Source organism: Mirounga leonina, unplaced genomic scaffold (genome assembly GCF_011800145.1).
Source record: "Mirounga leonina isolate KUSES-001 unplaced genomic scaffold, KU_Mleo_1.0 Mir_125, whole genome shotgun sequence".
NCBI classification, from domain to species: domain Eukaryota; kingdom Metazoa; phylum Chordata; class Mammalia; order Carnivora; family Phocidae; genus Mirounga; species Mirounga leonina.
The window spans coordinates 29,358,422-29,382,853 of record NW_023270305.1 but is presented as its reverse complement, the minus strand read 5'-3'; the positions used below and the strand labels follow the sequence as shown (position 1 = coordinate 29,382,853).

The 24,432-nt window shown below is 42.9% G+C and overlaps 1 protein-coding gene across 2 annotated transcripts in view; it reads right to left on the bottom strand.

Moving 5' to 3' along the window:
• TMEM87B (transmembrane protein 87B) overlaps positions 1–23,918 on the bottom strand; it is a 49,819-nt gene extending 25,901 nt beyond the window's left edge. For both annotated transcript variants that reach the window (XM_035001053.1, XM_035001054.1), the window contains exons 1-9: positions 23,529–23,918; positions 19,704–19,764; positions 14,175–14,266; positions 11,808–11,939; positions 10,790–10,843; positions 9,462–9,552; positions 7,731–7,792; positions 7,315–7,498; positions 2,715–2,814 (exon numbers count right to left, since the gene is read on the bottom strand). In XM_035001053.1, the coding sequence (XP_034856944.1) occupies positions 2,715–2,814; positions 7,315–7,498; positions 7,731–7,792; positions 9,462–9,552; positions 10,790–10,843; positions 11,808–11,939; positions 14,175–14,266; positions 19,704–19,764; positions 23,529–23,687 (935 nt within the window). In that variant the 5' untranslated portion in view covers positions 23,688–23,918. The remainder of the gene's footprint in view (positions 1–2,714; positions 2,815–7,314; positions 7,499–7,730; positions 7,793–9,461; positions 9,553–10,789; positions 10,844–11,807; positions 11,940–14,174; positions 14,267–19,703; positions 19,765–23,528) is intronic.
• Positions 23,919–24,432: the final 514 nt, after the last annotated feature.

The window sequence follows — 24,432 nt, the reverse complement described above, 5'->3', positions numbered from 1 at the left end:
GCAGAGACAAGAGTGAGGAAGCAGGGCGCCTGAGTGGCTCAGTCATTAAGCGTCTGCCTTCAGCTCAGGTCATGATCCTAGGGTCCTGGGATCGAGCCCCGCGTTGGGCTCCCTGCTCTGCGGGAAGCCTGCTTCTCCCTCTCCCACTCCCCCTGCTTGTGTTCCCTCTCTCGCTCTTGCTGTCTCTCTGTCAAATAAATAAATAAAATCTTAAAAAAAAAAAAGAGTGAGGAAGCAAACCACGCCTGGGATCTGGGGGGAAGACGCTTACAGGCAGAAGCCTTTATGGCACTGTGGGGAAGTGTCTGTTGTGTTTAAGGAACAGCAACAGCAAGAAAGCCAGCAGGACAGAGCAGAGTGTTCAAAAAGGAAGAGCGGCAAGAGGTGAGATCGGCCATCTAAAAAACCACAGAAGGGAATTGGATTTATTGAGCGAGATGAGCAGAAAAATAATGAGATCTTAGTTATGTTTAAAAAGGATCATCTTGGCTGCTGCTCTGTATGAAAAGGTTGACAGACCAGGGCAGACGCAGGGAAACCAGTTAGGAGGGTACTGAAGTCATCTAGGGAGAGAAGATGGTGTTTGGACCCAGGGTGGTGGCTGTGGAAGGGAGGGGTGGGTTCACTCTGGATGTGTCCTGACGATAGAGCCAAGAAACTGGATGAGCGTGCCCCAGGGATGCGAGTCGCTGGAAGAGAGGTCTGGGGCCTGAGCCTGGGGCACTTCAGTGCTGGAGCTCAGGAAGACAGAGTCTAGCAGGGGGGACTGGGAGGAGCGGCCAGGGCTCCAAGACTCAAGCTGCCACAGGGCCCTTGCACAAAGCCTGAGCAAGGCCATGTGGTTTGGCAACAGAGGTCCAGGTGATTAACAAGAGCAGTCTCGATGGAGGAGTGGAGGCAAAACCTCACTAGGGTATGTTCAGAAGAAAATGAGGGAAGTTGAACTGGCAACCACAGACAATGCATCTGAGAAATGATGCTGCACAGGGATGAAGAGAAATGAAGGAGAAGCAGAGGAGAGGGCTGGCTGGGATGGAGGGAGATTTGCTTTGGAAGATGACCGAAGTGACAGCATGCTGTTGGCAGCGACGCAGCTCAGGAAAACTGATGACCCCGGAGGAAACAGAGCCGGCTGCTGGAGCAGCTGCTCTGACACATGAGAGGTAATGGCATCCAGAGCACGAGGGCAGGAGCAGGACTTAACCACTGCCTTTCAAGAGGAGGAAAACACTATATGTGGTCCAGAATGGGGGGAATGGTACAGATTTGGTGGCAGGAATGCACTGAATTCCCTTCTGATGGCTTCCATTTCCTCGGAGAGAAAAGAACCAAGATCAGCTAAGATGGAGGTGGGTAGGAGGGGAGAGAAGGGGGTAAAATAGTGTTCTGTAGAGTGGGAAAAGGACCATCAACTGGCAAGAGGATCTAGAAACTGCGAGGGGCATTAAGGGCGCACTTAAAGTTCTGGGTCATGAAGGGAAATGAGCCTGCACTGTGGTCAGGCAGATTCTTCTGCTTGGGTATGAGCCTGAGGCTCAAGGGAGGCTGACAAAGAGAAAGGCAAAGGGCTTCAGGTGTATGCAGATATTCAGCACTCTGTAGGATCGATGGAAGGTGGCAGGATCAAAAGGCCAGAAGCCACACTAGGGTCAAAGAATGAAGTGGGCTTATCTATTGGGAAAAGTAAATGGCAAACAGAGAAGGTGACAGTTGAAAAGAGGATTAACATTTGCAATGATAAAGAGGGTACAGTTAAATATAATAATAAAGTCTAGAAAGTGGCAGTGGGAATCGGTAACTGAGGTGAGGGACAGGTGAGAGCAGCCGAGGTGGGGAGATGAGATCCAGTTACTCACAGGATCACCCACACAGATACTGAAATCACAGGGAATTCTGACACAGGAAGTGTTGAGAAAGACAGAGAAGCAAGTACTCGGAGAGTTAAGGGATGAGGGGAGAAATCTGGAACTTGAAAGGCAACTGTGGTAAGAAGATATAGCAGGTGATCCAGTCTGGAAGCTTGAGCTTCTGGGAACTGGAGAGTTTTAAGGAAGAACAACGGTCCAAACAAAGGGGCAGTGAGGATAAAGAGGACAAGCTCTTCCATGGTCATTCCCAGTGACTCACGGGCATGGGAGAGAAAAGATGGAGCCAGAGAGGGTCTAGAAGAAGTAGGGTCCTCACTGGACGGCCAGGTTTTAGTCTGAAATCTGCGGACATGGTGTTTAGTCCTCTCTCCCTTACAATACTCAAATACAATTGTAAAAACATAACTTGGGGCGCCTGGGTGGCTTAGTTGGTTGAGCATCCGACTCTTGATCTCAGTTCAGGTCTTGATCATGAGGTCATGGGTTCAAGCCCCATGTGGGGCTCCACGCATGGCGCTCCATGCTCCATAAAAAGCATAACTATATGTCTAGGAAAGAGAAAACGGTTTGAACTTTAAGAATCATTTAAAATTTTCCTATCCTTAAAGTTGATTGCTTATTCATCTAACTATAAAAAGCCACTGGAATTCAAATTCAAGATCTTTATTTGAGACAGTGTAAAGTGATCAGCACCTGGAAATGCCTTAAAAACACGTTCTTGCAGATATTTCCCTATGGGGTTTGTATGATCATACTGAGAAGTGTCCAGTCTCACAGAATCATAATGTAGGCGGGAGGAGTCACAAGACTGAAAGCTCAGTATCTTCTCAACACACCAATACTTACTTCACAATGCCATAGCCCAAGCTCACAATGATCACAAGGAGGCGAGCCAATGTCCTCTTCACCGCAGATATCAACTCCGCAAATATCAATAAACCTTGGGCTGAGGGGAGGAAAGAAAAGAAATCATTCTGTGTACATCTAGAGGCCTGCCACCAAGATTCTAAATATGTACTGTGTGTGACTATACATTTGGACCTCAGCTGAGTTAGCCATATTTGCTCTAAAGGTCATCTAATCCAACTGATGCTTCAAAGCCTCAGTGGAGGGGAATCTGTTACTTCCTGGAGAATTCACCCCGTATTTGCTCTCTCTGTTGGGCACAGCTTGCTTACATCAATCTAAAAGCTGTCTCCCTCAATTTCCCTCTGTTCTTTTTCTTCCCCTTGAGATGACAAAGAACTATATCCCTCTTTCTGTCCTGTAAATATGTGAAAACCATAAGGTCCTCTAGAGTTTTCTTTTCTCCAGGATGCCTTCATCATTTACTCACTTATGCTCCTACTGTGTGGCTATAATAGGAAAAGAGACACCATGATCACTGCCCTCATGAAGATTATAATCTGGTTAGGACAAGTAAGTAGACAGAACTCAGCAGGGTGAGCCCTAGAGGCAATATAGTATCTCCTAGGACTGTGAGGGAGCCAACCCAATCCACACTTGAGGGAGGCACAAGTGGGTTCTCAGAAGAAGTAACATTTAAATCAGGATTTGAAGGCCTAGTAAAAATTAACTATTGGGGGGAAATAAAGGGGAAAGGAAAATTAATGGTACATGAAGAGGCATGGAGGAGAAAAGAGGAAAAGTAAAATACACTGCAAGAAGTCAAAGTTCAGTGTGTCTGTAGCACAGTGTAATGAGGGATTTCAAGAAGAGGTGGTGAGAGAAGCAGGGACAATCACGTAGGGTTTTCAGGCCATGTTATGAGTCTGGATTTTATGCTAAGGGCAGTGGGAAGTCAATGACAGTAAACAAGGAGTAAAAAAGGAAATGGTAAACTATAGCCCATAGGCTAAATCTGGCCCTACATCTGCCTTTGTAAATAAAGTTTTATTGGAACACAGCCATGCCCATTTGTTTACATGTTGACTGTGGCTGCTTTTGTGCTACAATGGCAGGTGACTAGTTGAAACAGAGACTGATGGCCTGTAAAGCCAAAAATATTTACTATCTGGCCTTTGCAAAAGAAGTTTGCTGACTCTTGGAATAAAACTGACAGCTTTATTTTATCAAGATTGCTCTACTTAATGGCTTGGAAAGGAACTAGGCTACAGTCACGGAAAATGCTCAGGAGGCTATTCCAGAAATCCAGGTAAGAGATGATGAGAGCACAGTGCTGGCAGTGAAGATGGAGACAACCAGAAAGACATTCAGAAACCAGTAGTGAATCCACCTACTTATTCTTGTTTTCAGCTCACAATTCTCCAACTTATGCACAAGGAATCATAAGAGACCTTGTCAAATGCCTTGTAGACAGATATGGAACTAGAGGGGGAGGAAGAGGGTGGCAAGAGGATGGCGCCAAGGCTGACTGGCTCGGCCATCCACTAACAGGAATATCTGGAGGAGCATTAGGTTTGGACTAGAGTGAATCAAGTACAAGGGCAGAAAAGGTGAGTTCCTTTTCTGCCATACAGAGACTGAGAAGTCTGCAAGGCATTCAGAAGATGGTTAGCAGGCGACCACCTACTGCTAACCATCTGTAGCTCAGGACAGACATCTGGCCAGGAGGTTAAGCTTCAGGAGGAACACAATGGATGAGCTCTCCAAGACAGAGGAATGTGAAGAGGTTTAGGATGACAAATGTTCAAGGGTGGTGTGTTTTCAAATTCCTTCATGAGCTGCTCAGTCTGGACTATTTCCCTGTTGGAGGAAAGTGATTATACAACCTTCCTGGTACAGCTGGACCTGCAAAACAGGAATCTCAATGTCTTCACTGCTAGTCCTCCTGCTGTTACCTAAGGTTGTAGGAGCTAGTGGGAGGCAACCACCCTGTAATTGCCTATGCTGAATTTATTCATCAGCTTCAACCTTTAAATTCTTTTAAAAAGTTTCCCACTTGTATTTTTGTATTTGTACTTCAACCCCAAGTTCAAGGTCTTGCCTATTAAGTTTCACCTTTCCATTCAGGATACCAAAACTCTTGATCCTTCAAAGACCTCCAAGTGAGAAGGGTCCATCTAAAATTATTGTCTATACCCCCAGTATTAACAACTCTGCCAACATCACATTGTCCACAAAATTTTAGCGAATGCTCTCTACAGATGCATAGGTCTGCAATGAACGTTAAGTGAATAATAAGGATAAACCGCAACAAGGTCTGAAACCTGAGACAGACATCATTCAAAACCTCCTTCTAACCCAGTGGTTCTCAATCCTAGATGCACACTACAATCACATGGGAAGCCTCTCAACAGAACCAATTCTTAGGTACGCCAATCTCTGGCACAGGTATTGTTTTATTTATTTATTTTTTAATGAGACTTTTTTTTTTTTAAGATTTTATTCATTTATTTGACAGAGAGAGAGACAGTGAGAGAGGGAATACAAGCGGGGGAGTGGGAGAGGGAGAAGGAGGCTCCCTGCCAAGCCAGGAGCCTGATACAGGGCTCGATCCCAGGACCCTGGAATCATGACCTGAGCTGAAGGCAGACGCCTAATGACTGAGCCACCCAGGTGCCCCACTAGTATTGTTTCAGAGTTCTTCAGTGATGCTTATGTGCAGCCAGGGATGAGAACCATTGCTCCAGACCAGTGCTGTCCGATAGAAGTTTCTGGGATGATGGAAATTTCTACATCTACGCTGTCCAATAAAGTAATCACCCGGCCACGTGTGGCAACTGAGCATTTGAAATGCAGCTAGGACAACTGAGGAAGTGAACTGCTAATTTAATTTTACTTAAACAGCCAGATGTGGCTTGTAGCTACCACACTCGACAACGCAGCTCTATACTGACAAGGCTGCTGGGTGATGACGTGCACGAGCCCTCCAGACATGGTTGCACAACCAGTTTTCAGCTCACATTTCTCCACCTTGTCCACAAGAAATCACAGCTGTCAAATACCTTGAAGAAGTCCAGATATACTAAGTTTAGAAGCACAAAAGAAGTCAATGTGACATGACCTATTCTTAAGGTCCCCGTGTTGGGTCCTAACAATCACCGTTTCCTGTCCCTGCAGTACTTTTTCTAAAGTCTATCTTTCCAGGATGAGGGCTCAGCAAGACAGCCTGGCTTACAGACTTCATTCCCACTTGGGAAAATCGGGAACAGCAGCAGCCATGCCGTCTTCTGGTGCCTTCCTTTTCACAGGACTCCTCAAAGACACCGACAGCAGCCTGTGGTTTCTCCTCCAAGGCTTTCTCGTGTCATCTCAGATAGAGGGCTTAAAGTCCCTGAGGGGGCAAGTGGCCTCTCATCCCTTCATGTATCTCAGGTTGCTGCTGCTCCTCACTGACGTTCAGGCCACCCTCCGCCCTCCCTAGACAAGAGATGATCACCACTAAAAGCAAAGCTCAACTGCCTTACCTGACATTCGAGAATGCGCTCCTGGCGAACCATGAGCAGCAGCTTCCCCCCTCCTTCATTATTTGGTTTAGAGCAAGCGTGCGAGCACGCGTGCACACACACAAATATCACTAAAACCTCTCATAGTGTAATAAAACCTCTAATATGCCTCCCTGGATATTTGTCCTTTCTTTCTTCTCTTGTACATATCCTTTCATTTTGGGAAATTATAAACATTTCCCAATATAAAGAAAGCAGTATAATCAACTCCCATGTATCCAATACTCAGCTTCAATAATTATCAACATTATGCCAAATCAGTTTCATCTATATTCCAACTCACTCTTCTTTTTTTTCCCGGAGTATTACAAAAATAAATAGCAGACATAACCACACCCTATGAAAATCTGTACAAAGATCATTTTAATGGATCGCTCAGAAGCAAACTCCTGAGAGCTTTCAACCCTTTTGAGCTACCTCCGTTTCCAAAGCTTTGGGGATGCAACTGTACCTTTACTTCTCTGGCCTTTTTGCACGCTACCTTCTAGAAATCTGGGTGACACATCTGAGATGCCCAACTTCCTGCCCTCCCTGTGTAAACCGTGAGGGGCCTCCAATGGTCACGTGAAGTTTTCTGTGAGAGTGAGGAGACCGAAAACACCAGATGGCTGCAGGCACCATCCATCCCCACACTACTGAATTTACTCCCTGGGATCAAATTTTCCTTCTTTTCTTTTGTGGAGGAGAAAAGAGAAGAAAGAGTATGGGGAAAACACAGAGAAATATGTTAAAAGGATTAGTAGCACTGAAAGTGCCCCTGCCTGGAACTTTTGTTGTTTTAAGTCAATCACTGGAATGGGAGTTTTCTTCTCCCCAGGAGGAAACTGAGGGAAAGCAGGGGAACAGAAAATGAGGACAGCACATCTGCTAGCCTAGATCAGAGCCCCACTCTGACATTCCCTTCTTGGCTCTTGTCCTCTTCGTCTCTAATGTGACTGTTCCCAAACCACTGTACAAAGGAGGCCTCCCACAGCTCTGCTCACAAATGCTAGGGGTCTCCTGATCATACTGCATTTATGGAGAGAGTCACAGCTTACTTGATAGCCCAGTGCTGCTGATGTTTTGATATTCAGAATAAAAAACTGCTTTTTCAAGCATTCCCAGGAAAATAACAGCTGCAATCCAGAACTGAATTCTTAATATATCTTTCCAATAACAGGCAGACCACATCAGCCACAGTACGCCATATAAAATATAAACGATACACATCACCATGTAAAACTGTAGGAAGAAAAGCAATTTTAGTCAGTTAAGCCTTGTGATCATTTGAAAATGGACATTTCTCCATTCGAGTATCTTTTATATTCCTGTCACTCTGGAAACAGAAATAGAGGGTATACCCAAGCATTAGTTACTAAGGGATACCACCACTGAGCTCTTTAAATTGTTAACGTTTCCAATTAGGATACAAAATTCATTTTAAAAAAAGGAAAAAATGATGAGAAATACTCACAATCATCAGAGGCCAATCTGATGCAGAAATATATCCATGAGGCCCAATCATAGAAAGAGAAACTGGTGAAGATGGGGATAAAGAAATTAAAGAATTAAATGACTCATCAGTCTTTTCTTATATTTTTAAATGTAAGCTGATTTCCCAGAAGGCTCTAAGAATACAAACCGAGCTAACAAATGCTGAATTTTTACTTAGCAAAAAGTATTGGATAATTACTAGTCATTGGCATGTAATCCCATCAAGATACCTTTACTTGTATACGTGGTCTTGTCAAACACCTGGGCCAAATAATTTATTATGCAGATAGCAGAGCAGTATTGGCCTTTGACTGGCCCCATGCTGAGTCACTGACCTTACGGAGGACTCTGTCTTCCTTAATGTAACTTGGGATAGATTACCGATTTCAAGCATTTGGTTGGGGTTGTTGTCCAAGACAACAATAATAAACAGGGTGCCAAACACAGTACAAAACTTACAGGTCTCAGTAATTGCTCCAGTTACTAACTGGTGGGGTCTTAAAACTGCCTGCTGGTATCAGGAGAAATAGACACAATACCTGGGAAGGTGCGAGGAATGCACAAGTCTAGGTAGCAGAACGGCCCCAAGGTCCCTGGCTCTCTTCTCTGGCCCATTATGTCCTCTCTGGGAAGAGGCCCTACTTCCCACTCTTCTAGAGCAGCCACCTCCACCAGCTTCCCGTGTGGTATACCAGTTCTGTGCCTCCTCTCAAGCAATGCCTATGTCACTCAGTACTTTCTGCCTCCTCACTGGCCTGGGCAACTCTCAAAGGCAAAGCCTGGCTTCACCTCTGTGTCCCTAGTGAATGAATTAGAGCAGTTTGCAAGTCCCCAGAGCCCTCACATGCTGTTGGCTACTACTGGTCCAGCAGACACTCACTCTGGAAAATGACAGCCGAAGCAATTCGGAGATCTGCGAAAGCATTCATTCTCTTACAAATTGCCTTTTGTAAGCCTACTCTTGCATTGCATACTAGGAACCATAGAGCTTAATAAGACACAGAGGGCCTACCTTGGGGGGCGGGGGGTGGGCAGGTAGTTCACAGACCCACAGAAGCCACCGTTGCCAGATAGGCTACTTCTACTCCTAAGATATAGACAGATGCTTTAAAATAAAAATTTTAGGGCGCCTGGGTGGCTCAGTCGGTAAGCGTCTGCCTTCGGCTCAGGTCATGATCCCGGAGTTCTGGGATCGAGCCCCCCATCGGGCTTCCTGCTGGGCGGGAAGCCTGCTTCTCCCTCTCCCACTCCCCCTGCTTGTGTTCCTGCTCTCGCTGTCTCTGTCTCTGTCAAATAAATAAATAAAATCTTTAAAAAATAAATAAAAATAAAAATTTTAAACCCCCAATGATGGCCATTTTCATGAGACAGAATATAATGTACTGCAAATGCAATTAAAATGTTGCCTACCCATTTCTATATTAGAAAATTCTTTTTTAAATTTGAAAGGATGAAGAATTTTATATCCCACTATATTTTGAAATTTTAAAAATTTACCTTCATTTTAAATTTCCAATCCATTAAAAAATGTATGTTACAGTTAAGATAAGCATAAAGTTTTAAGTACCCCAGATAGATTGCTTATTTTTGTGATTAACAGAAATTAATTTCTGAATGATGTATTTTAACAGAAAATGTAGATTTGGGTCAACGACAAAAATACAGAACATAGTAAAAGCAGATAGCAAACACGCATGCAGTTTAACTATACCATTCAAATTCCATCTTGCTTCTGGTTTTTCCGTTTTAATAGAAACAGTAAAGATATGAAACCCATCTCTCTGTGTTCGGGCTACAACATCCTAAAACAGGAAAAAAAATATCCTTTATGTTATTTTTAAAAATTGCTGAATAAGCTATAGTTAAACAATTGTTCACCACATTTTAAAACAACTTTTAGTAATTGAATTGGGTTACTTTTTACTGTTTTAAAACAATGGAAAGAAATGGTAGGCAGTGGAAGGATAGCGGACTGTGGAAGGATTGCCCCCATTCCCTTCCCCCAACCATGGTCCTCTCAGACCCAAAGCAATGGAGGAAGAAAAAAGCTTTTTCTACTGTTCAGTTTTTCCTCTTTTAATATTTTTAAAGGATCTCCCCCAAATGCTATCATTCTGTTTTACTTAATAATACCATTCAAATATTTTTTCTAATATTACTCTTCCCATATTTCATCCTAATATCAAGCATTCAGTTGTTAAATGTGGGTGTTTTTAAATTGAACTGGGGGGAGTAAGAAGTCAGGTAACATTGTTAGAAAGACTGTACAGATTCAGTACACAGGTTCAATTACTTAAATTCCTTAACATCTATGTTACTAGCAGTCCTGCTGGGAAATGAAATTGCCCACTGTAATGCCTAGGAATGCTGCAATGTCCCACATAATTGAGTCAAACTTTTCACATTCATCCTTCCAGAATATTTCCTATCCTTCCCTTTCATTTCCTACTCCTGCACCTGCAACAGTCTGTGCAGAGCAAAGAGTTTGTCCCAGCCACTGCAAAGTGGAACGCCTTTCCACTATGAAACTACTCTTTAAGATCATTGAAAAACTTAAGGAACATGAAGAGTCATGGCATAAAAGCAAACGTTAAGCCCTCCTAAAGCTACCTTCAGTCCCTACACTCAACTGCTTCCAACCCTCTCCACCTCTTGGTCTTCTGACTTTTAGGAATTCCTCCAAATACCAAATTCTCTCTCCCCTGGTGCTACATTCATGGTTTCTATTTCTTTACATCCTTAATGGTGATCCAGACCAGCCCACTGTTATGCTAGGCATTTGAAAGAAAGGCTGCAAAGAAGTTAACCTTAAATTACAACTTCAAAGGAATTTTTAAACAAAGCCAGGAATAAGTATATACAAAATTCATACAGACACACATAAAAAAAATATACTATTTGGAATAATGCTTCTTTTTCCTTCCCTGCTTCTAATTGCCCTACTGTACATTGCTCTCCAAGTATTTATCCATCGCAGATTCTTTTCAGGCTTACCGGAACTTGTATACATTTGATTTAAAGACAAATAAAATGACTTACTGTTGATCTTTCCTGGTTTGAAACATTTCTGGTATTTGTAATTAGTTCCTTATTCTGGAAAAAAAAAGAATAAAATAATTCCATTTTATATTGCTGCATTTCTATGGGGAAAAGTGCTTTAACAATTAAGAAAAAATGTTTTGAAAAAAGTAAAGAACCAGAGAACACATCTTTGTAGCACAAACATGAGTAACAAAATCCTGCGCTTGAAAAATTATTTTTTAAATCAGAATAATGGTTACCTTTGGTGGGGAAGGTATTAGGAACTAAAAGGTGGGGGGAAGGGGGTTCTAGGTGCTAAAACATTCTGTACTTCATCTGGGTCTATACTGATGTGTTCAGGTTCTGAATATTCACTTGGATTACACAGTACAGGGATAAAATTGATAAATTGATAAATTCATCAAGCCATACACCTCTGATATGCACACTTTATTACACTTCAACACAAATTTTAAAAACACCTTTATTATTTTCACTGAAGACATATTTTCATTTCAGAATTTACAGATTAAAAACATAAGTTACAATGACCCATAGCCTCATAACCCACAGATGACTGCTGTTAACATTTCAGAATCAAATCTTCCAGGCTGGGAGGAAGTAAGTGCATAAGGGAGGAGAGAGTGTTCAAGTAGGTTGGATGCTGATAAGTCAAGTAAGCTGACAGACCTTTAGTATTGGAAACCGTGACTAGCTGTTCTGATGGAATGATGGGGGCAAAGGTTTCACTGGAATAGATAGAAGAGAGAATGACAGAGGAACTGACAGCAGACCAGGAAAAGATGATGAAAGGGTTCTTTCCAAGGGTGTTTCTGTAAAGGGTACAATGAAATGGAGCAATGGCGCCAGATCTTACTTGTTAGTTACTACCACCCATACAAAAGAACTACACCTAAAATTAACAAATTAAGCACCTTTCTTCATCAAAATATTGATAAAATAGAATTTAAGTTAATACTTGTATTCACTGGGAGTAAAGTACATTCTACTTTGACATGGCAAGACAGATACTCACAGTCAGTGAGGGAAACACCTGTAAGTCACTGTTGCAATCTAAGTTCTCATATTTTGTTGTCCAACATTCAGTGTTCTTGAGACGGCCACAAAAGTCTTCAACACCAGGATCCTGTTTTTGTGATAGCTCCTCCTACCCAAGGTAAAATTCTATGTTATAATTTATTTCCACGCTTCTTATTCAAGAAGATAAGTAAAACTTAGTATCTAAATGATATCAAAGATTTATTCAGTTTGGAACACTTGAAAACATGCAGAACAAAATACTGAAAAATGTTTTGGATATAATTTTAAGTATGACAAGGTAATCATAACATGTTAGCCATTCCAAGGCGCTCAGATACAGTAACACATAATACAAGCATAATCTTAGAGGAAGAAAAGTGACTAAGGTATTACCACAGGAAATGGTTCACGGAGAAATAAAAAATACTTTGTCCTGAGGCTACTCTCATTTTATCCCATATATAAAAGATTTTACAGAGAAAGAAAAGCAGCATTTAACTACAAGGAAAGTTAAATCAAAGACAGATGAATAAAACCAGGCTCCTAATGGCGGCTTCCAGTCATCAAGAAAAGGTTAAGTTGGCTTCTACTGGCCAAATAGGAGACAATTTGAGCAAAATAAATAAAAAATAGTAATAGATTATAACCCATGTAACAAAGTAAAAATCAATGAGTCCATGCTGATGACTGCTCAGTTAAATGATTGACAGGTAAGATAAGAGGAAAAGAGAGAGATCATCCTGATGGCAGAATGTTAACAAAGCAGAAGAAAATATGGAATTAGAAAATCACCATTTAGCAATCATCAGAGCAATAACTGATTCATCAGTCAAGAATCAAAGGATATTAAAACAAGGATTGATGAAAAATCAGGATAATAACATACAAACACAAAAATATTTCTTCACAAATTAGTGTTAACAACAAAGTAGTAACTTTATAGTGGAGAAACCTGGTAGAAACTTCCTTAACCAACTGATCAAAGTTAGCATTACCAAAAATGGGACAAACCAGAACTCTCCAGTATGCTTGCCAAAAACATAACCTCAATCTAATCATGAGGAAATATCAGAAATATTGGAATTGAGGGCCATTTTATAAAAATAAATGGCTGTACACCTCAAATACATCAATGTCAGGAAAGACAAAAAAAAAAAAAAGCTGCAAAAATGCAGTATGATCTTGGATTGGACCTTGTACCAGGAAAACAACAAAAAACTGCTAAAAAGGATGTTTTGGGGACACTGGCAAAGCTTTAAGATCTGTTTATTAGGGATGCCTGGGCAGCTCAGTCAGTTAAGCATCTGCCTTCGGCTCAGGTCATGATTCCAGGGTCCTGGGATCGAGCCCCGCATCGGGCTCCTTGCTCAGCAGGGAACCTGCTTCTCCCTCTGCCTGCTGCTCCCCCTGCTTGTTGTTGCACTCTCTCTCTCTCTCTCTCTCTCTGACAAATAAATAAAATCTTAAGGAAAAAAGATCTATTAGATAACAGGTTTGTATCAATGTTAAATTTCTTCAATTTTATTCCTGTACTGTGTAATCTAAGTGAATATCTTTATTCTTAGGAAACACACACTGAAGTATTTAGTGTGAAGGGGTAAAATATTTGGGGATGAAGTCACAAAGGCAGTATTTGAGGAAAATGGCACCTTTCATCCCAAATGGAAAGATAATACAGATAAAAGTAGGGAAACCCATGCATCATTCAAGCTAGGAGCCCACAAGGAAATGGCTGCGAGCAACCATCAGAACTGTCAAAAGAAACACCTTGCTGAGGGACGCAGGACATCCCAGGGGCAGGAGAAAGCCTAGCCTGGCCTCTTTGCTCCTCTCACCTGCTCCCCCTCCTCCTTTCCCTGGGGGTCTCTTTTCCTCTCCTCACCTCTCTGAGATTTGCTTCTACTCACTAAAGCTACTCGGCCTCCCTAAAGTTCTAGGTGCCCTATAACTAATTTTTTGAATGAAGTAAAGTTTTTACATTTCTTCCTTAACTACATTGATTTTTATTTGTATGTGACCCACAATCCCTTTACTGATGGTTCCTACATGTCTGGTTTAAATATTTATTAACATTTTTCACAAGACAAAAGGAGACATTTTTTGTTTAAAGATGTTTTAGTTTTAGTTAGTTTAAAAACTAAAAACCTTTTAGTTTTAGGAAACTAAAAGATGTTTCCTTCTCAGAAAGCATATACTTTGATATAATTAAAACATTTCTTGCCTAAGTCCCAAAATAAATCTGTGGCACTTTTAAAACTACAATCTATATTTTTGGCCTCCTCACCTGATGAGCTAATAAATCTTTATACTCATAATTTTTCCTTTATAGCTTTATATACATTAAAAATTTGCATTTACTTACCTCCAGCTTAAAATATTCATTTTGACAGGTATAATGCCTCAAATGCCACTCTATGGTAAACTTCACAGGCCCAGAACAATTGAATGACTTAACTGTTTAGAAAAAGAAAGTCTTATTTTATAGTAATCATATATATGCTCCAATATAAGCTTAAGGTTTCGAGAATGCAATTTAAAATAGGCTAATGAAACAGTGAGTAAAATATTACCTAATTTTGCCCAAAAGTCACTGTAAAATGAGATAAATTAATTAAATTATAGTTAACCAAAAGTTGCCATAATACTATTCATTTAATCTCTGTATTAAATCTAGAGTTAAAAATCAACTGAATAACGAAATATGCTGTCACTGCTTACTCTAAAGTCACTCTAAATTGTTCTCTTCACTGACTTATTCATTCAAAAAATATTAAGTGAGCAACCCTTGTGTGTCAGAGACATAATGGTAAACTAGAATAATCCCTGTCCTTGATATAAGAGGTACTAGGGAGAGGAGGGTTAACAATTAAACAGGCACCTTTGATAGAATAAGGGTCTGAGAAGAGGGGGTCAAGGGAGCCCTGGGCAGGGCACCTAACATAGTCCAGAAGAGCATGAAGAAGGGGTAGCAACAGGCTTACTAGAGGAGGAGGCCTTTAACGTGAAGAGCAGGAATTAGCTAGGTGACAAAGAGAGTGGAACAGTATATGTAAATGTCCATGACCACCTGAAAATAGTTTGCTATGGTCAGAACACAGATTGGGGAAAGGAGGAAGAGCTGAAGCTGGATAAGAGTGCTGGAGAAAAGTTGTAAGGGGTACTATGCTCTGCTAAGGAGTTTTCCTTTATTTTGAATATTACAAAGGACTACCATATATTTCAGGCAGGAGGGTAACATGATTAGACAGACAGAAAAAGATTAAGTCTAGAAATAGAAAAAGCTCTTTTAGGAGTGTTATGACAACATGGCAGCTGGCTTCCCCTAGAGTAGGTCATGAGAGAGAGAGAGCGAGAGAGCAAAGAAGAAGCCACAGTATCTTTTATGACCTAGTTTCAGAAGTGACATGCCATTAGTTCTGCCATATTCTCTCGGTCAGACCAACCTTGATATAATGTGGTAGGGGACTATATAAAGTCATGAAAACCAGGAGGCAGGGATTACTGTGAGCCATCTTGAAGACTGGTAACCAGAGGGAATCCAACCTGAGGCTGAGACTGGTAGAATTTCTGGGGCAGAACACCCAAGAGTTGGGAACTGCCTAGAGAAAAAGTAAATGAAATCTGGACAGGGATACCATTGCACCTGTCTGCCCCAGCCAGCCCCTGCACAGAAAGAAGTCCAGTGATTCTCAGAGGCCACACAGGGCTGGGAACTAGCTCAGTTTCCACCAACCAGAGTGTAAAGGCCTCATTAAATATACCAAGCATTCGGGAGAAATGTAGCCGGGCCACACCTTAGAAGTGGTGCTAAGTTAGCCCTACTCCATATCCACCCTAAAAGAAATTAAACATAAAATTGGAAAGGATCAAACTGACCCAAAAGAAACTTAACTGTCTGCCAGAACAAAGCTGTTAAAGGAATATAACATTTTAGCACTTAAGAATGTAACATTCATGGGGTGCCTGAGTGACTCAGTCAGTTAAGCATCTGCCTTCGGCTCAGGTCTCTATCCTGGATTCCCGAGTTCAAGCCCCACGTCATGCTCCCTGCTCAGGGGGAGTCTGCTTCTCCCTCTGCCTCTCCCCCCACTTGTGCTCTCTCACTCTCTCAAATAAATAAAATCTTAAAAAAAAAAAAAAGGAATGTAACATTCATGACACCCACTACCCAAACAAAAAACTAGATATAAAAAGCAGAAAAAATTGATTCATAATTATGATAGGTCATCATGACAAAGGTGGAAATGACAAAGATAATTAGCAGAGAAGAATATAATATATAAATATGTTATAAATATTTTCCAAATGCTCAAAGATAAAGGAAGATATGAAAATACTGAGGAGGGAAAGAAGATATTTGAAAAAAGGAACCAAACTTCTAGAGAATAAAAAAGTACAATATTCAAGTAAAAAATTCACTATATGAGATTAATAGAGGTTAAATGAGATTAAATACTGGACAAGGAAAGATCACTGAACTTGAAGACAAAGCAAAAGAAAGATCCCAAATGAAGCACAGAGACTGAAAAAAATTAACAAAGCCTCAGTGACCTGTGAAACAATATCAAGCGGTCTAACATAAGGGCAAATGGAGTCCCAGAAGGGAAGGATAGAGAGGTGGAGACAGTGCCTAAATCCATGATCAGGGGCGCCTGGGTGGCTCAGTCAGTTAAGTGTCTGCCTTCGGCTCAGGTCATGATCCCAGGGTCCTGGGATCGAGCCCTGTATCGGGCTCCCGGCTTGGCAGGGAGCCTGCTTCTCCCTCTCCCTCTATACTGTTCCCCCTGCTTGTGCTCTCTCACTCTCTCTGTCAAATAAATAAATAATCTTTTAAAAATAAATAAATCCATGATCAATGTAAGAGATGAGATTTTTTTCAGTGTAGATATACAATTGTTCCAGCATCATTTATTGAAAAGACCATCTTCTCTCTAAAGAATTACTTTGGCACCTTTACTGAAAATCAATTGAGTTTACACATGTGGGTTTATTTCTGGGCTCTCTGATCTGTCTTATTGTTCTGTATGTTCTACCTTTATACCAGTACCACACTGTTAGGATTACTGTACCTTTATATTATAAGTTTTGAAATCAGATAGAAGTCTTTCAACTTCGGGCGCCTGGGTGGCTCAGTTGGTTAAGCGACTGCCTTCGGCTCAGGTCATGATCCTGGAGTCCCTGGATCGAGTCCCGCATCAGGCTCCCTGCTCGGCAGGGAGTCTGCTTCTCCCTCTGACCCTCCTCCCTCTCATGCTCTCTGTCTCTCATTCTCTCTGTCTCAAATAAATAAATAAAATCTTAAAAAAAAAAAAAAAGAAGTCTTTCAACTTCCTTCTTTTTTAAAATTCCTTTGGCTATTCTAGGTTTTTTTGTATTTGCATATAAATTTTAGAAATAGCTAGTCAATTTCTATATACAGTCAGCTTGGATTTTGATCGAGATTAACTGAATTTATAGAACAATCTGGAGAAAACTGACAGTATAACGTTAGTTATAGATTTTTCATAGATGCCTTTACCAGCTTGAGGAAGTCTCCTATTTCTAGTTTTAGAATTCTAGGAGTTTTTATCATGAATCGGTGTTGCGTTTTTTTCAAATGCTTTTCTGTACATATTGAGATGATTATATAGCGTATTTTTTTAATTCTGTTTATACAGTGAATTACACTGAGAGACTTTCAGCAGTAACTCCACAAGACTGCATCCTGAATGGAGTAGCAAAAGAGGGGTCACCATGGGGCGCCTGGGTGGCTCAGTCATTGAGAATCTGCCTTCAGTTCAGGTCATGATCCCAGGGTCCTGGCATCGAGCCCCGCATCGGGCTCCCTGCTAGGTGGGAAGCCTGCTTCTCCCTCTCCCACTCCCCCTGCTTGTGTTCCCTCTCTTGATGTGTCTCTCTCTGTCAAATAAATAAAATCTTCAAAAAAAAAAAAGAGTGGTCACCTAAGGGAAAGCCAGATGCCTGATCCACCACACAGCATGGACACATATCCAATGGACTAACTCTTAGCTTTGCAGGCACTAAAATCTGGTTCTGCGAGAACACAGAGACTCAGTCTCGCTCCTTCACCATACCACTAATGTAGACGTATAATCTAGAATGCCTAATTACTCACTTAAAATGAATAGTAACTGTAAAGTGGTTGTGTAATGATTGATTAACTCTCTCCCTTCAGCATGCCTTTCTGGATACCCAAAGGTGATGAAGGTTGCTTGATGAGCATGGCACTAGAATGAGGCGGCTCAGAAGGATGCTGCATCTACACCAGCTAGTGACATGTTATACTTACAGCCATAGTTCAAGAAGACTTCTCTCCCATCGGTGCTGCTAGACCTCTGCTTTAACCTGACTAAACACTCGTATTTTTTTATGTTTTTGCTTCTAACTCCCTTCTGCTGCCTCATTCTTTCTTTAGACATGTTAATACCACCGTCTTGAGCATGGTCTATTCTTAGCTGATCACAAACATTATGTATTGATTTTTTTTTAAGATTTTATTTATTTGACAGAGAGAGACAGCGAGAGAGGGAACACAAGCAGAGGGAGGGAACACAAGCAGGGGGAGTGGGAAAGGGAGAAGCAGGCTTCCCACTGAGCAGGGAGCCTGATGCAGGGCTTGATCCCAGGACCCCGGGATCATGACCCAAGCTGAAGGCAGATGCTTAACAACCCAGGCCCCTGTATTGATTTTTTAAATCAAATTATGTGTTTCACTGGTACATACCACTCCCCCCCCCTTTTTTTTTGTCTGCACCTTCTAAATCTTACTTGTCTAGACACTGAGATTTGAATTCATTAAAGCAAACAGATGCCAAATTTTTTTCCTCACCTACCTTTGACTTCAACTTCCTCTTACCAAGTTCTTATCACCACTGATGATCTATGATATCAATGAGCTGCTTTGAACCACCTCTGTTTTCTAGCTCATGACTGGCCAACTTCCCTCAGCAGAGACCCACATGCAACAGAATCACCCAATAAATGATCTGAACATGGTGTGATAGAGAAAAGGGGCATGGCTTTGGATCCCCAGGAAGTCAATTTACTCTACCCAACAAAAAACTACTCCTTATCCCAAAACTTTAACCCTGGCAACCAACTTACCTAGTCAAGTTACTGGAAACACTAAGAGGATTTAGACTATAGTAAATATGATTTGCTGTAAACCCATTAAAAATAGTAAAAACCTTAAGATCTATGACTTGGTAGTTCTTATATCCTAATTAAAATGTTAGTGTCTAGTAATTTTTATTGTATTCTGTGATCCATGTGTATATTTATAAAAGTTTCAGGGATATGAAGGCTTTACCACAATCATAACATGTCATATATTCCTAAAAGGAATTTACCTAGTTTTAAAAGCTGGGATTCAGGGGCGCCTGGGTGGCTCAGTCGTTAAGCGTCTGCCTTCAGCTCAGGTCATGATCCCAGGGTCCTGGGATCGAGCCCCACATCGGGCTCCCTGCTCGGCGGGAAGCCTGCTTCTCCCTCTCCCTCTCCCCCTGCTTATGTTCCCTCTCTCGCTGTGTCTCTCTCTGTCGTAAATAAATAAAATCTTTAAAATAAATAAATAAATAAATAAAAGCTGGGATTCAGAGTAAAATTTCACAGAAGTGAAATACTTTTCTTTGCTGAAGCCTACTTTATTATACTTTAATTATAATTTTTAAAGAATGATTCATATTACATTTTTTGAGACAGGATCAGAAAAATCATTCTTGAAAATAATCAAGACTTAACTGAAACAGAAGAAACACTGAAAATGTTAGAACCACTTAAAGACAAAATGTTTGCATAGCTTAAAATATGTTATATTAGTTTTAATGTTTATATATTACATGATATTATTCATTTATAACATACTGTTAGTATATTAGTTTATTGTACTTACCAGAAAACTTGATTTCAGTAGAGTTAAACATAGTTTTTCTAAATATCAAAGGTCCTGATTTCTAAAATTAAACACAAGAAAATATAGAAAAATCTAGTTAAAAATTTTTTTTCTCTATTTAGGAGTATACAGTTCTAACTCTTGCACTCCTGTGACCAGAGTGATTATTTTTTAAAAATGTAAATCTGGTCCCATCACCCACTTGCTTAAAATCTTGTGCCATGTATCTACTCTCTAAGAGGCTCCGGAATGCCCTTGCTTCTAGTGTCTCAGCCGGGGACCAGCCACACACAGGAGTTAAAGGCTGCTGCCATGTACCATTATTGCTGCTCAGGCAGGGGACCTATCTGTGCATTTGCAGTTGCTTTCTCAATATCTATTCGAATCACTTTTGATAAAACAACCATCCCTGTTCCTAAATTGTTATGGTTTTCCACTGGTACTTAGACCAATTCTTACTGCCGCTCACAGGCCCCGGCATGATCAAGGCCTGCCCACCTCTCAGCACCTTTCTCTCAGTGTTTTAAATGCAGGATACTCCTTCCGGCTCTCAGGACCTTAGTAGTCAACCTGAAAATTTACTTAAAAACCCTTCCCTGTCACTCTTGGTTCACCTTATCAATGACTTCTTATGCTTCTCAGCCCAGTTCAAGAGCCCCTTCCTCAGGAAGTCTTCCACCAGGTGCCACACCAGGCCAGGCCCTCCCTTACACAGTCTCTAGGACTCATCCTTCACGACCCTTGCCACAATTAAAACGAAATAATCCATTACTTAGTTATTTAACGTCTGCCCTCACCAAGAATAAAAATGCTGTGAGAAGGGCTTGTGTTCAATGAACAAGTGGTTAGGAATGAAAAACACAGATGACAGGCAGCTCTTTCTTGGTAACCTTCCACCCCAACACAGTTTCAACAGTAATAACAAACCCCCCAGCCCAGATCCCTCCTCTGAGCCTCAGATCCACATACCCAACTGCCTCAAGGTCATGTCCATCCTAGTGGACAGACATTCCACACTATCCTGTCCTAAGGCAGACACATTCCTCTCTGCTCCTCCCCTACTCTTTCTATACTACTCATGTTGGTTGCAGGTGATACCAGCTTTAGTCACCCCAGCCTTGGCTCCTTCCAGCCCCTGAGCTCCATTGCCCAATCCCCAAGGCATGCCTATTTTATCTCACAAACACTTCCCAAATTTAGTTCTTCCTCTCCATCCCCGCCACTGCTGCTCCAATTCAGGCTCTCAACATTTTCTGCCTCCCACTCTGCAATAACCTAACTGATAATTCTGCCACCAGATCTGAGTCTATAATTCATCCGTAGATAGCAGCCACAGTGATTGGTATTTATGTCTAAGATCCTTCAATGGCTCTCCTTCATTCACACCCCAAATTTGCTATTGGTGGCCTAAGCAAACCTATAAATGGGATTTGTTTGGCCCACACGGGAACTTTTAAAAATGTTTTAAATTAGTTGACATGATAAAAACATGGATTCTGGTCTTCCCTTTAAAAAAGGGGGGGGGGGGAGACTTGGCAATTCTGTGTCTACATTGCCATAAAAGATCCACTAGTTGGAGCTGAACGGCAGCTGCCCTCTTCAGAAGGAGCACATTATCTAGAGGCCACAGCTCTCCCAGCATCCCCTAACTCTAGTTCACTTCACTCAATGACATCACTGGCCTCAGACCCTAAGGGTCCTGGAGTTTAGAACCCTGGCCACAGGTTCAGGACCAAGCTGTGGGAGGCTTAGGGTAGTCTGAGTCCCCTTTAACACTCCTACCAGAACCTCATTCAGCAGAAACACTAAGATTTTCCCGCATTGCTGCTTTTCTACTCCCTCCTCCTTCTTCATCCAGGTAACATCTACTCATCTTTAAAGACCCAACCAGACATCAACTCTAGAAAGCGGAGTTAGGTGACGCCCCACCTAGTGCTCCACTAATATTCCAAGAATGCTGCCGTGTATCTAACTACTCATGAATCTGTTGTCTCTACTACTACGTTAGCTTCTTGAGAGAAGGGACTGTTGTCTAAATTCATCTTTGCAACAGCAATGGCCAGTCTAGTACATTGTGCATAGCAGGTGCTCAAACTATTTGTTGACCTTTACAATCAAAAGAAGCATTTCTTGATACATTTGCAGTACAAATAAATGAAAGCCTCCTTCTCCTCTCTTATTCTTAAGGACAAATTCTAACAACTTGAAATGGGGGGAAAATCAGCATATTCTCTGCAAAGAAGGGCTTTATGGACTGCTACTGATCTGATGTAGGACCCAAGGAAAAATTTACCTTCCTTACGCAGGAAGCAAAGTCATTCTTTCTCCAGGGCCTTTGGAGTTTCACCATCCAAAGTAAAGTGGCAAAGATCTTTATAGATATGGTCAAGTAGTTTAACAATTTGTGCACAGTTCATTCACTTCCAGTATTCTTTACACTGACTTAGTTTATGATACTGCCATTCACTAAAGAAGAAGCATGAAACCACAAGTGTGGTTCTCTGAGTTTTGTTTTTTTACTGTTCAGAGAAATTCAATTGAGATGTGAATGCTATATCACTGACACATTTAATGGGACACCAACCCAGAAGAATCCTGGAAGAAATGGAAGCACCGGGTCTTAAAAATTCAGAAAGAGACCTACTTTCCTTCTTGTATAGTTTCTACGCTGTAGGAAGTATTTGCAGCCTCTGGTACTAAATTTTTCTGATGAGTAAATCAAAATACAAGTTTTGCCTTTAGGGCTCAAATATCATTTCTTTTCTTTTAAGATTTTATTTATTTATTTGACAGAGAGAGACACAGCGAGACAGGGAACACAAGTAGGGGGAGTGGGAGAGAGAGAAGCAGGCTTCCCGCCCAGCAGAGAGCCCCATGCGGGGCTCGATCCCAGGACCCTGAGAGGAAGGCAGACGCTTAACGACGGAGCCACCCAGGCGCCCTCAAACATCATTTCAATGCATGTGGAAAATATTCATCTTAAAGCAGAGCTGGATGAATCATCTGACTAGAAAAGCAGGGGATAAGGCCTCTTCCTGATTTCCTGTCCCTCTTTAGCAAGACTTTCCAAAATTCTACTCCTGCATCGCTCCTGCATCATCTCATGTGACTACTGGATGCCAAGTTCTCAAATGGCCTGTCCTGCAAAGGAAGTTTCCACACATTCATGCCTCCAGACTAGCCTTTCAAACACTCCTTAACCACCCATCCCACCTCATCTCCACACACACATTCCCGGAACTATGATAGGAGCCCTAGAGAAAATTCAGGAACCCTGGAAGAGCGAAAGAGGGGTGCGGTGGCTGCCGCATGTTTCCTCATTTAAAGAAAAAAATCGAAAGCAGCATACGCGCTTTTAAGTTTATGCTGAGGGAAGACTGGGAAAGTCCTTTCTAAAGTGGCCTCACGGGTGTGGCGGTGCGGCCGCACCCGGCCCGAGGAGGGGTCAAATGGCAAAGATGCTGGCACGAGGGAGTGCCAAGGGATCTGGGGCTCGGGTCTGAATAAACAAGAACTTGATCGAGCCGGAACGCGTCAGAGCAGAGCGAGGGGCCAGGACCTCGGGAAGGACAGTACCAGCCCCCAGAAGGGAGAGTCTTCCCCTCGCACAAGCTTCCCCACAGCCCAGGTCGGGCCGGAGGAGAGGGCCAGCCTCGTCCATAAGAGGCGAAAGACTCCGGGAGCGTATCGCGGAGCCGGAGCAGGCCCGGCAAGGACCAGAAGAACAAGTCCGGGGCCGGGGCCGGGCCCGGGGGTCGGAGCGAGCTCCGCGAGGACGCGGAGGGCCCGAGACGCGCCACGCCTCGGTCTCCACACTCCACTTACGTCGTTGACCGTCGCTGCCCAGAGCCCGAGCTCCGGGACGGCGTCCACAGCCGCCGGGGCCCAGCACAGGAGGTAGAGGGCGACGCGAAGCAGCGGGGCCCCGACAGGAAGGCGGCGGCCGGGCTGCAGCCGGGCCCCGAAGCGGCAGGAGACGGCCATCTTGACACGGAAGCCGCACCTGGCGCACCGAGACGCCCGCCACGCCCCGGGTCCGCACCTGGTGCAGCTCCGCCTCCGGGAGGCGGGTTCGGGTCGGGTGGAGGGGCTCGGACTGGGAGGTGGAGGAGAGGTTTGGGCTTGGGCGAGGAGGCGGGGTTTGGGCCCGGGAAGCGGGGCCGAGGCCCGGGCCCAGGCGTGGAGCTATAAAGAAGCTAGAGCGCGGCTAGGAGGGGTGGACGGGTCAGAGTGTGGAGGCGGGCCTCGGGGGCCGGGCCCGAGTGGGGAGGCGGGGTCGGGAGAAGAGATGTCTAGGGGCGGGGCTAGATTTGGGGCGGGGCCGGGAGGGGAGGTGGGACTCAGGACTGGGCCCGAGGGTGGAGGCGGGGCCGCGGGAATAGGCGGGGGCGGGGGCGGGCCGGGAGGCGGGGCCGGCCTGAGGCGGGGAAAACTCAGGTCCCAGATTTCACTGTGGTTGTGGTCCGAGAGTATGGGATGGTTTCGTGTCAAAGTTCTGCTCCTTGTGTCTCAGTTTCTTGCATCCTCTGCACGTGCCCCTACCCCAGCTCAAGGGAAACAAACTGTTCGTTCCCTCAATTCATGGAAAGTGGTCTGGAAAGTACTTCGAGGTCAGGGTCAGCTGAACCCAAGGCACTGTGTTGTAAGCATAACGTCGGTAGCACAGTTAGTAATTTTCAGACAAATAAAGCCGCCTGATTACTCAAAGCTGAAAGGGACAGGGCTTACA